The following is a 12544-nucleotide window of genomic DNA, read 5'->3' on the forward strand; positions in this document are numbered from 1 at the left end:
AGAGAGAGAGAGAGAGAGAGAGAGAGAGGGCAGAGAGGTCGATAATAGCCATTGCGGCGTTTTGTGAAGATTTGCTTCTTTTTTGGTACAGAATTTTGGTCTAAATCTTATGCTTGAAGGAGGGGAAAAAAGGGCAAAAAGCAGTACAAAGGCAGTAACCAGTTCATACTTATGAACTGTGTCCTGAATACCGAGGCATTTTCATTGCAAGAACTTGGAGAAATGGAGATTTTGCTAAAACACACAGCCATTGATTCAGGCAAATGAACAATGGGGTCACAGTCGACTAAAACCCAGAAATCAACACAGATCCTACTGATCCTATTGTAGATGATCTTCAAATCTCTTCGAGAGTTTCGGAGGTTCTCGAATAATATTTGTGGCAGGAGAACCATCCATTTCAAGAAAAATCTGATGATTTAATAATCAGAGGAATCACCTGCTTTGTAGACCAAGAATGCAGGAGTTCCAAAGTAATTGAATGCAAAAGCCTTCCCCAAAGAGCTTGGTTGTGAGAATGCCAACTGAGACTTCTCCAGGACACGGCCACTACAGAAACTTCCCCTGTTTTTCGACGAAACAAAAAAAAAAAAAAACTGTATATGCCAACAAAAAAAGGGTGTATGGATCGTTAATCGTTATGGTGAGAAAGGGTCTTAGGGCTCGACCTCAAGGCATCGAGTAACTGTGTTGCTATGCTCTTTCTTCTGTTTGAGGGTGAGACCCAGATAGCTCTGATGCCACAGACAGCAGGTTTAGCTTCTTCTTCACATACAATTGCTCCACTGCATAATCTACCTTCTGATGGTCGGGATCTTTTGGATGCTTCTCTTTTCAGAACAATGTTTCCAAATGGGATCGTGGTTGAAGGCGAGGTCTCTCTCATTAGGGCAGGAGAAGTTCTCTGTTTGCCATCTTCGGGGCGAGGAATGAGTTTAAATGCTTCTGTGATCTGTTCTGCAACCAGACAGCCGGCAATTCTCTGGGAGGAAATGAAGAGGTAAACCTGCAAATGACATAAGCCATGATCTTCCAAGTGAATAAGCGGACGAGAGAAACTCCTCTTGTATTGAAAAACTGGAGACACTCTTCTATCATTGCACTCCTTGGTTCAAGGTTTTCTTTCCCAATCCCAAAAGTTCTCATGCCAGTTCCAACTAGACCGGATACGTATTAGCATTCAGGTATACAAATTTGTCGTCCTCCTATTTTCATCGAATGGAAAGCAAGAGTTGCTCCATGTTTCATAAAAAGTTGAACAAAAAGAGTAAACACCAAGTAGAAACATGCAAGAGATTTGGAATTTATCCTCAAACATCTCCTAAGATGTGAATGCAGAGCTCATACCTTGCAACTTTGGTGAAGAATCCAATCCTCACCCAGCTCGACTTCCATCATTTTCACAACCTCCTTCACCTGTAAACACAAATTGCACCTTTTCAAATCCTCTAAATTAAATAAGAGTACATGTAACAAGCCATCTTCAATTGCAAGGAGAGATCCCAAAGACTGGAAGAATCAAATATAAACAACCAAAGAAAGTTGCGCCATAAGAAAATAGAATCAACCTTGTTTTTGTGAGCAGGAGAATCATGTTCCAGTATCATAAGGATACGATCCTCTTTTAAAGAATGCGTCGTCAAAGTTCTCTCATTCTGCCAGCCCTGATGGAAATTCAAGAACCTATGTCTGCTCATCGATGACCTTACTGATCCAAGAAACGCATAATTCAAACACAAGGAAATGACAACGAGACCTTGAACGAGATTCCCTGCATATAGTTCTTGTGAAAAGTTCTGTGGCTTTTCTAGTCCAATTCGTCGCCAGGAGCATACTTAACTCCACAGGCAGCGCAGTGTCTGAGAAGAAAATCAGACTGGCCCAATTCTAAGTGGAATTGAGCATAATTTCGTTTCTTGTTGAGGTTCTTAGAAGACGCTACAGATCCTTTCTTGGAAACTTGATTCTTAGCTAAATCTCTGATGCATTCCTCAGATTCTCCATTGCTGCTGTCCCAATAAGAGAAAATGATGTCTCAATTACAGTTCTGAAGAAACAAGTGTCCAAGTTCTACCTTCTAACGGATCAGATATGCCCAGAAGATATAAAATCCAAAATTTAATCAAAATTCGTCCTGATGGATCTTAAGACAAAACGGAGAAAAAAAATACAAAACTTCAGTCTTGCCCATTTCGCATGTGAAGAAGTGAATCCAAACCCATGTTGAATTTTCCTACCTAATAGAAGACTATGTCTTTGGGTTATTTCCGGTTTATTTGGTTTGTATCGGTTTAGTATTTCCGGTTTGTTTTTCTGTTTTGCTTATTTTGAATTTCGCAATGTATAAGAATAGACTTTTCAGTTTGGAGGAATATACAGAAAATTTGGGCAAACTTGTTTCTCTCTCTCTTCCCTCTGAGATCCTCAGGTCTCTTTCAATATGGTATCAAGAGCCCGAACGATCTTCAGATTCATTTGATTTCTGAAATTGTTTGTGGTTTGCGATGTCAATTCCTGAAGATTTGTTAGATACTCAGCTTAATTCGGCGACGAATTCGTCATCTACGACGAATTCTTCCCTCGATCCATATGCAAATCCCTTATACCTTCACGCAGCGGATTCTTCGAGCTTCATTCTAGTCAAGGAGCAGCTTCTGGGAGAAGCAAATTACAATGTGTGGTCTAGAGCTGTTATGAAGGCACTGAATGCGAAGAACAAACTTCGTTTTGTTCTTGGCAAAATTCCTCGACCAGAGGATGATGATGACGATTCTCCATGGATGCGATGCAACGATCTGGTAACTACTTGGTTAACCAACTCTGTCTCATCTGAAATTCGTACTCAGATTCTATATTTGGATTTAGCGCCTGATATCTGGAAAAATTTGGAAAAGAGGTTTAAGCGGACGACAGTATCCAAGGTGTATTCAGTCCAGCATCAGCTAGATTGTTTACATCAAGGATCACTCTCTCTAAATGCTTATTACTCGAAACTCAATGCCTTATGGGAGGAGTTGAAAAATTATGAGCCGTTTCCTAACTGTACTTGTGGAAAATGTTCCTGCAAAGCTGATGAGAGGTGGATTGGTTTTCTGGAACGTAGAAATGTGATTAGGTTTCTGATGAGGTTACACGATTCTTTTACTCCGGCTAGACGCCAAGTTCTGATGATGGAGTCTCTGCCTGATTTGGAACGAGCTTATAATATGATGTTGAATGAAGAACAACAGCGTTTTCAAACTGATCAGCCACAAGATTCAGTGGCGTTTCAATCTTCAGCAGGAAAGATATAAGGCTAGATTGGTTGCAAAGGGTTATACTCAAGTTGAGGGAATTGACTATGTTGAAACTTTTAGTCCTGCGGCAAAGTTGACTACTGTTAGAGTTCTGTTGGCATTAGCTGCAGCTAACAATTGGATCTTGGATCAAATGGATGTCTCTAATGCTTTTTTGAATGGAGATGATCTCAATATAGTAATCAGAATCAGTTTCAACAGAATCGGGTCAGCTCAAGTTTTCCTGCTAATCAGAATCAAGCTGGTGGTTCATCTCAGAATGGACCTCGTCCGAAGTTATTTTGCTCTCACTGTGGAATGAGTAACCATGTGGTGGAGAAATGCTACAAGTTACATGGATATCCTCAAGGAAACAGGAATCCTGGTAACAATCCCTCACAGAACAATTGGCAAAGTAGGCCATATCAGCAGAATCAGAAGAACTTTGGAGGTAATAGAAACTTTACAAGAGTTAACATGGTTAACTCAGAGGCTAGTTTGGATGACTCAGCTCGCTCCAATAAACTGCCAATGGATGCACAATCACAGAAGTCTGGTTTTGATGCAAAGGCCGAGGCTCTTCTAGCACAATTCACTTCTCAATTACAAGGTCTTAGAAGCTCTTTCAATGAGTCAGATTTCACATCCCAAACCTCATCAACCTTATCACCAGGTAACAAATTACTATCTCATTCTATTTTCACAGCCTTAGATAATTCTTTACCCATACCTCATGTGATTTGGATTTTGGACACGGGTGCAAGTAGTCATGTGTGTTGTGATCAATCATTATTTTCTGATATACAAACCATCAACCCCATTACAGTCACTTTACCAGATAGCTCAACCATTTTGGTAACAAAAGCTGGTACAGTACATCTTTCTTCATATCTCATTCTTTATTCTGTTCTGTATGTACCAAGTTTTTGTTACAATCTTTTAAGCATTAGTGCTTTGACCAAAACAACTCCTTATACAGTAACCTTTTCTCACACTCATTATACAATTCAGGACCCTACTCGGGGATTGATGATTGGCAAAGGTGAGCAAAAGGGAAACCTGTATTTCTTGGAACTGCAGACATCATCTTCTTTCAACTATACCCTTCCTTCATCTCTATGTACTGCAGTTACCACAGCTTCCATGGATGTTTGGCATCATCGTTTAGGCCATCCATCATTTTATAAAATCAGATCACTTGGAAAATCTTCTCAGCTTATGTTTTCTGATTCTTCTTTACAGTCTGAACATTGCACTATATGTCCTTTAGCAAAGCAAAAGAAACTTTCATTTCCTATTTCTGGAAAAATTGCTTCTGCTCCATTTCAATTGATTCATATAGATGTTTGGGGACCATTTCATGTTCCTACTTCTGAAGGTTTTAAATACTTTTTGACTATAGTGGATGATTGTACAAGGGTGACTTGGATATATTTGCTCAAACACAAATCTGATGTTTCAAATAGTTTTGTTCGTTTTGTCAACCTGATTGAAACACAATTTTCGACAAAAATCAAATCAGTAAGGTCAGATAATGCATCTGAGTTACAGTTTCATCAATTTTTCACTGAAAAAGGGATTGAACATTTTTATTCTTGTCCTTATACACCTGAGCAAAACTCTGTGGTTGAACGAAAGCACCAACACATTTTAAATGTAGCTCGTTCTTTGTTATTTCAATCAAATGTGCCATTGAAATTTTGGGGAGATTGTGTTTTAACAGCAGTGTATTTGATAAACAGAACTCCTACACCAGTTTTACAAAACAGAACACCTTATGAAGTTTTGACAAACACACAACCTGATTATTCACATCTTCGGATTTTTGGTTGTCTTTGTTATGTGGGCACTCTTTCAAAAGATAGACATAAATTTTCACCAAGAGCCAAGTCATCTGTTTTTCTAGGATATCCACATGGTACAAAAGGTTATAAAGTCTTGGATTTAGAAACTGAATGTGTTTCCATTTCTCGCAATGTTGTTTTTCATGAGGACATTTTTCCTTTTAAGACTACAGATCTATCTTCTTCCACTATTGACTTCTTTTCTCCAGATCTTAGTCCTTATTTCATTGATGATGTTTCTCATCTTCCATCACATTCTTATCCTGATACAAACACTATTTCTGATCTCAGACCAGCATCATCTTCTATTTCTTCTACATTACAGCCAGTATCTCATACTGAAGATACATTCCCCAATATATCAGATAATAATGGTCGACCACATCGCAAGACAAAAGCACCTGGCTACTTATCCAATTATCACTGTTACCATTTAAATCATTCTGAGCCACCACCTGAAACCAACATTACCCCTTATCCTTTATCTTCTGCCATCTCATATACTAGATTACACCCTTCCTTTAAGGAATTTGTTCTTTCTATTTCCACTGAATCTGAACCCACATGTTATACTCAAGCCGTGAAATCTACTCAATGGAGAGATGCTATGATTTTGGAATTGGAAGCATTGTCTAGGACGAGGACTTGGTCTGTTTGTGAGTTGCCCTCAGGGAAACAACCAATAGGTTGTAAGTGGGTGTTTAAAATTAAACACAATGCTGATGGTACAATTGAAAGATATAAGGCTAGATTGGTAGCAAAGGGGTATACTCAAGTTGAGGGGATTGACTATGTTGAAACATTTAGTCCTGTGGCAAAGTTGACTACTGTTAGAGTTCTATTGGCATTAGCTGCAGCTAACAATTGGATATTGGATCAAATGGATGTCTCTAATGCTTTTTTGAATGGAGATTTGGATGAGGAGATTTATATGCAGTTGCCACCAGGATATTCTCAGCTCAAGGGGGAGAATATACCAAAGAATTCTGTTTGTAAACTTCAGAAGTCCTTGTATGGTTTGAAACAGGCTTCGAGGCAGTGGAATCAGAAGCTTTCTTCTGTTCTACTTGCTGCTGGATGTTCCCAGTCACATGCAGACAATTCTCTGTTTACTTTGAAACAGGGGACTTCTTTTGTTGCTGCTCTTGTGTATGTAGATGATATTTTGGTGACAGGAAATGATCAGGTTCTTGTGCAACGTGTTAAGGATACTCTTCAAGATCAGTTTCTGGTTAAGGATTTGGGAAAGCTGAAATTTTTCCTTGGTTTAGAAGTGGCTCGATCTGAATCAGGTATATTCCTTTGTCAAAGGAAGTATGCTTTGGAGCTCCTTGAAGAGTTTGGTTTCTTAGGATGTAAACCTGCTGTTACTCCTATGGATACTCGTGCTAAGCTTAGTAAGGAGTCTGGTCAGTTATTGGATGATCCTACTCATTATAGGAAGTTGGTTGGCAAGCTGATTTATTTGGCTGTTACTAGGCCAGATATATCTTTTGCTGTGAATAAACTGTCTCAGTTTATGTCTCAGCCTCGTTCTGATCATCTTATTGCTGCTCATAGAGTTCTTAGATATCTGAAACAAGCTCCAGCTCAAGGATTGTTTTATTCTGCATCAACTGAGCTTATCTTAAGTGGTTATAGTGATGCAGATTGGGCTTCCTGTTCGGATACTAGGAGATCTGTTACTGGTTTTTGTGTCTTTTTGGGTTCAAGCTTGATTTCCTGGAAATCTAAGAAGCAGGTTACTATCTCTCGGAGCAGCGCTGAGTCGGAGTACAGGGCTCTTGCTCAGACGACGTGTGAATTGCTATGGATTTCGTCTTTGCTCAGGGATCTCTCGGTTTGTTTTTCTGAACCTGTATCTTTGTACTGTGATTCTCAATCCGCGATTCATATTGGCAACAATCCGGTTTATCATGAACGTACAAAGTATATAGAATTAGACTGTCATTTGGTTAGGGAGAAGATTAAGAGTGGGTTTCTTCGCACTGTGCACACTCCTTCTTCTGATCAGGTGGCGGATCTTTTGACAAAACCTTTATCATCGGAGCAGTCTCGTTACTTAGCTTCCAAGATGGGAATACAAAACCTGTATTCTCCATCTTGAGGGGGAGTAATAGAAGACTATGTCTTTGGGTTATTTCCGGTTTATTTGGTTTGTATCGGTTTAGTATTTCCGGTTTGTTTTTCTGTTTTGCTTATTTTGAATTTCGCAATGTATAAGAATAGACTTTTCAGTTTGGAGGAATATACAGAAAATTTGGGCAAACTTGTTTCTCTCTCTCTTCCCTCTGAGATCCTCAGGTCTCTTTCAATACTACCCTCTTTCTGATTTTCTCGGGAATCAATCAAACCCCCGAACCCTAAATCGAACAACACATAATAGATGGGCGAAAACGAAATGAAGAGTCCAATCAATGAAATTTCAACAAGATCAGGATATACCTATAGGATATTGTGGATCGACGCTCGTATGTGTTGACGATGACGTGTCGACTTCTCTCCCAAACGGCCAAATCGTCGCCTTGGTCTCGACCAGCATCAGAAGGAGCTGGCTCTGAGGTTTCTGAAACAGAAACAGACGAAAACGATGGAGAAGACGAAGAAGAGGGTTTGAAGAAAGAATTAATTTTTGATTGCATGATGAGAGATTTGAGATCGATCTTAGAGTTGTTTTGCCCTTTTGTTGGTGTGTGATTTTGGCGCCAAAAAAAGCTCGGAAGTCTAAAAAAAACTTGAAGAATGGTAATCAATCAGAAAAAAAGATTTGACATATAAATTATAAATTATAATTATAATTATGGGAGGTATTAAGTTCGGTTTTATCTCAGTAAACTCAATTAATTGGTTTAGTGTTCGGTTCGTCCGGTTTGGTTTTCATATGGAATTTTATTGGTTTATGTCTCTATTTTCTCTCTCTAAAGACGGAGATAAAAATCACTTCACCATACCCAAAGCTTCGAGTCCAGCTTGTGCATGAATGCAGCAGCTACAGCCATCGCCGCTGCTGCCGCAGCAATCGCCGGAGACGGCGACCAATCAGCCGGATTCCGCCGGAGGAGCGGCGGGGGGGCCCATAATTATGGGAGGTATTAAGTTCGGTTTTATCTCAGTAAACTCAATTAATTGGTTTAGTGTTCGGTTCGTCCGGTTTGGTTTTCATATGGAATTTTATTGGTTTATGTCTCTATTTTCTCTCTCTAAAGACGGAGATAAAAATCACTTCACCATACCCAAAGCTTCGAGTCCAGCTTGTGCATGAATGCAGCAGCTACAGCCATCGCCGCTGCTGCCGCAGCAATCGCCGGAGACGGCGACCAATCAGCCGGATTCCGCCGGAGGAGCGGCGGAGGCTCCGCCGAAGCAGGTGGCTCGGGCCATGGAACGGTTGAATCAAGCGGCTAGGGTTATCGCCGATATACGCCTCGGCGCCGATCGCCTCCTTGAGGCCATGTTCATTGCTGCTCAGCCTCACCAGAGTGACAAGCCTCTTCAGATCTTCTTTAAAGAAGATGCTTCCATTCGTCAACACCTTCGGGATCTTCGATCAATCGGTGGGTACTTGTTCTCAGACTTGCGGGAGCTCCCAATTGCTCATGATTTGTGAAAACGATGGATAGTTTTCGTTAGGGTTTTGTGGAATTGGCGATGAACGAATTTGGTTGCTGAAGCTGTTGGTTTCGTGTGGGTGTTCCGGTTATAGTGTGGTATGAACTGGTTTAGTAGTAGTGATGTGATGGTTGGTGGGTTCTATATCTGCTTGAAAAATGTTGAGACTTTCTTTGTTAGGGATCAATTCTGAATATACCCGGTTTTTTCGTTAGGGAAGAAGCTTGAAGAATCTGGAGTTCTTACTGAATCTCTTCGTTCGAGAAGTAATTCATGGGGTCTGCACATGCCGTTGGTGTGTCCAGACGGTGCAGTGGTTGCGTATGCTTGGAAAAGACAGCTTGCTGGTCAAGCAGGTGCTTCGGCTGTCGATAGAACCAGGTTGGTGTCTATCTGGTTCTGTTGCTCCGACTTTTCTCTAGTTTTGCTATCTTTCCACTAACCTAGTTCTTGCTTTCCTTCTTTTACAAGTAGGTTTAGTTCTGCTATTGGTTTGTGGCAAATGATATGTCCCTAGTTTCGGTTGTGTCCTTTGGGTAATAGTCAAATCCCTTGTAGAAGACCCTTGTTACAGAGAGGGACATGGATAGGCAAGGTTTGATCTTTAGAACGGGTTGCAATGGATGGATGTCCGTGACAGAACCATGGTTGCTATCTTATGATTCCATGTCGACCAAGAATGAGATTTGTTATTGGGCCTTAGGTTTCTCCTCCTGTGAAACAGCTTTTATGGTGGATTTCTATAATCCATTTGCTTGTTATAATATCATCTGGAATGATAATGTTTTCTGCTTCTATTATATGTCCCAACTTCTCCTTCTGCTGCAATTAATTTTGGAGTGTTGGACTGATTAGCATATTTAACTTGTTGAATTGAATCTGGATGGGATCATCAACTAAACTAAAGGCATCTCTTATCTGTTTGTTGAAGTACACTTGCTATACTGGTCACTGCCTTGTATGTCGAAGAGGAAACTTTAAGACCTGTGTTGGTGAGGACTTAGATGGAAAGCATTAGAGACAGGCAATGTACCACTATTCTGAATCCTGTGGTACTGATTAGGCAGCTGGTTAGATTAAGAACCCCGGTTTTCATTTGATATGTTCAATTGGTTTTGCCTGATGATATAATAGTGTCCCTGTTTCTTGAAGCTTGGGAGCATAGATTTTTAATTTCTATTGCTGTTCATATATATTCTCATCTTAAAAGAAAGAGTGAATTAAAACTAAAGTGTTTTTAATGTCTGAAAAGGGACTTAATCAGACAATGATTTGATCTTGATTACCACAGGTTAGCGCTAAAGGCCTTCACTGACCAGAAAAGGCGATTCTTCCCTCATCTTGATGACGGGTTAAAGGTAGAACCGGCATCAAAGAAACTTTGTGCTTCCAAATTACTTCCAGAGCATGGACCAGATGAGCTTAGTGAATGCAAAACTCTGTCAGACATGCAATCGCGTTTAGAAAAGCTGGTGCCAGACATGAAGGTGTCCACTTATGGACGGCTGAACTGGTTGGAGAGAGCTAATTCACTTCCTGTTTCGGCAAGTGAGGATTCAACAGAAGCATCAAAGCCTATTTTCCAGAGTTCGAGTAAGCTGAGATCAGGGTTTCAGCAAACTGAAGTTGACGATGATAAGGTTGCCGTAATTGAGTTATACTTCCCCTCTGTGTTCAGAGCCGTAGTGTCTGTGAATCCGGCGGGTTCTGTTGATCCAGATGCAGTTGCTTTCTTCTCTCCAGATGAGGTCAGTTATAGTTGTGACTTTATTTTAATCAGAAGTTCATTATTTACTCTCTTCCAAATGGCTATAAGCTTTTGCATTGGTATTAGAAAGCTTGAACTCTTAAATTGGACTGCTCTTCCAAATTCTATTAGTCATTTCCAATTGTAATCTTTTCGTTGAATTCTGTAATTTGGTTTAAGTACTCATACTTGTTGTTTCGTGCCTTTTCCTAACAGGGAGGTAGCTACATACATGCAAGGGGCTTCTCGGTTCACCATGTTTTCAGACGCATCACGGTAACAGGGGATGTCAAATTAGCTTTATCGTTAATTCTAGTGCCAAGCAGAATGATTCTTCTTCTTAAACATACAGAACTCGGGTTTTGTTACAGGAACATGCTTCTACAGCCTTGCAATATTTCCTCGGCCTCGATAATGAAACTGCCCTCTATTCTCTCTTGGTAAACCATTTACTGGCTAAGTTCTCTGACTGACTCGGAACCCATTTCTTTAATGGGTGGTGCATGAAAAATGATTTCACCGTTCTTTTCCGGGTTTCCTTCCTCTTAATGCAGCAATGGATATGCAGTTACGAAACCCTTTTTAGCAAACCATGCAGGTATATATACACACACACACGCATACAGTCCCCGTGATTCTTTCAAAATGTGCCAAAGCCCGTTTTTTCGATTACTAAAGCTTTACTCTAATCGTTGATGCAGTAAATGCGGGAAACTACTTGCAATGGACAAAAAGTCGGCTCTAGTCTTGCCTCCTGTGCATCGGGTTTATCGGGAATTACCTACGGTCGTGACCAAAACCCGGGAACAGAACCTGGACATGGAAGCTTACCACGTCGGTTGCTTTCCCGACTGTTCCTAACCATAAGGCTTGAGTGAGGTTAGATGGATCAGTTGAAAGGTTAGAACTAACACAACCGCATGGCATGTGGGAACAGACCGAACTTTGGCTTTGAAAGAGTACATGGAAATAGATTCTGAGTTCGCTTTCAGACATGCCCTTCTTTGTTTTTGTGCCTTTACGATTTCATGGAATGAATCTCTCTGTTTCCCTTTACTGCATTTTTGGTGATTCCTTCCTTATTGGCATTTATATTTTAAAACATGTAACAGATACCAAGTGGAACTCATATTGTAACATTTTTTTGTTTTTTTGGTGAAACTTATTCACATGGAAAGATACTCTTTGTTATAATGAAAAAAAATGGATATTGTAGAGAATTAACTTTTTATATATATATAAAAAAAAACAAAATAATCGTGAACCCAAACATTAAATTGAAGTTTGAATCCTACCCAAAAACACTTCTATGTAAAGGTTTATTCTGCAAAGATATTTTTTTTTATAACATCTTATATTTCTAATTTTAATTATTTTTTCTTATTACCTTACTAAAATTCCCGAAAAATCATATAAAACGGGATTAGATTCGTCACTTCGGAAAAGAAAAAGATAAAAAAAAAGATAATTTGCTAAATAATTAAAAAATATATAGGAATATTTGATATTTTTATATATTTATGGGTACCCGTGGTACCGTATTCGTAAAAATGAAACCCGTACCCGTTTTCGTTTGTCGTCTTCATTTAGAGGCGAGTACCGTTTTTTGGTACCTACGAAACCGGGTATCCACGAACCCGCGGATAACGGTTATAAATGGCCAATCCTATAAAACGGGATTAGATTCGTAACTTCGAAAAAGAAAAAGATAAAAAAAATAAAGACAATTTGATTAAAAAAAAAATTCTTTATTACTCACATTTTTGTTTGCATTGATATATTTTCTTTTTGCACGACAATTTTATGTTAGAATGTTATTTTATATAAATTTCATAAATATAAGACAAAAGAGGATTCGGTGGATGATGAAACGACATCTCACCGTGTCAAGTCCCTAAAAGAAGTTGTGTTTATTATTATCATTGAAGGCTCTCTGTTCGTTTGTTCTTTATTTTGTTAGCTTCCATGTCTTGTCTCTGTCTACATCTGTGGCCATATGGTTTTTAAATATTTTCTATTTGTACAATAATTAACAAACTTATAATTATAAATTATCCTTCCCCCAAAAA

The 12544-nt window shown here is 39.4% G+C and overlaps 2 protein-coding genes and 1 long non-coding RNA gene across 6 annotated transcripts; 2 read left to right on the plus strand and 1 right to left on the minus strand.

Moving 5' to 3' along the window:
• Positions 1-6: 6 nt before the first annotated feature.
• LOC104816619 (protein CHROMOSOME TRANSMISSION FIDELITY 7-like) lies at positions 7-7948 on the minus strand. 3 transcript variants are annotated; one of them, XM_010545531.2, is made up of 6 exons: positions 7565-7948; positions 1757-2006; positions 1569-1664; positions 1348-1416; positions 669-1006; positions 7-564 (listed from the first exon to the last, which is right to left on the minus strand). In XM_010545531.2, exons 2-6 carry the CDS (start codon positions 1775-1777, stop codon positions 420-422), a joined length of 669 nt encoding a protein of 222 aa, XP_010543833.1. In that variant the 5' UTR covers positions 1778-2006; positions 7565-7948; the 3' UTR covers positions 7-419. The 3 variants fall into 3 exon arrangements, with proteins under 3 accessions (XP_010543833.1, XP_010543831.1, XP_010543832.1); XM_010545529.2 differs by having other exon boundaries at positions 1569-2006; XM_010545530.2 differs by having other exon boundaries at positions 1569-2009.
• On the plus strand, positions 584-1121 carry LOC104816618. The gene is made up of 2 exons (XR_772315.2): positions 584-753; positions 839-1121. It is a non-coding gene; the product is annotated as an uncharacterized LOC104816618 (long non-coding RNA).
• Positions 7949-8039: 91 nt separating the features above from the next.
• On the plus strand, positions 8040-11626 carry LOC104816617 (mediator of RNA polymerase II transcription subunit 27). Of its 2 annotated transcripts, none has more exons than XM_010545527.2 (8): positions 8040-8178; positions 8461-8673; positions 8944-9109; positions 10020-10476; positions 10692-10751; positions 10847-10915; positions 11030-11073; positions 11177-11626. In XM_010545527.2, exons 1-8 carry the CDS (start codon positions 8100-8102, stop codon positions 11334-11336), a joined length of 1248 nt encoding a protein of 415 aa, XP_010543829.1. In that variant the 5' UTR covers positions 8040-8099; the 3' UTR covers positions 11337-11626. The 2 variants fall into 2 exon arrangements, with proteins under 2 accessions (XP_010543829.1, XP_010543830.1); XM_010545528.1 differs by having other exon boundaries at positions 8040-8155; positions 8438-8673.
• Positions 11627-12544: the final 918 nt, after the last annotated feature.

This window comes from Tarenaya hassleriana, unplaced genomic scaffold (assembly GCF_000463585.1).
Source record: "Tarenaya hassleriana unplaced genomic scaffold, ASM46358v1 Cleome25, whole genome shotgun sequence".
Lineage (NCBI taxonomy): Eukaryota > Viridiplantae > Streptophyta > Magnoliopsida > Brassicales > Cleomaceae > Tarenaya > Tarenaya hassleriana.

Bases quoted from the DNA above. Each gene is read 5' to 3' on its own strand.
- LOC104816619 (XM_010545529.2), bottom strand. From the start codon at position 1,697: ATGAGCAGACATAGGTTCTTGAATTTCCATCAGGGCTGGCAGAATGAG. The intron at 1,007-1,347 runs GTATGAGCTCTG...TGTCATTTGCAG, and splicing joins TTCTTCACCAAAGTTGCAAG to GTTTACCTCTTCATTTCCTC. The intron at 565-668 runs GTCGAGCCCTAA...GTCGAAAAACAG, and splicing joins CAGTTACTCGATGCCTTGAG to GGGAAGTTTCTGTAGTGGCC.
- LOC104816617 (XM_010545527.2), top strand. From the start codon at position 8,100: ATGCAGCAGCTACAGCCATCGCCGCTGCTGCCGCAGCAATCGCCGGAG. The intron at 10,752-10,846 runs GTAACAGGGGAT...GTTTTGTTACAG, and splicing joins ATGTTTTCAGACGCATCACG to GAACATGCTTCTACAGCCTT. The intron at 10,916-11,029 runs GTAAACCATTTA...CTCTTAATGCAG, and splicing joins CTGCCCTCTATTCTCTCTTG to CAATGGATATGCAGTTACGA.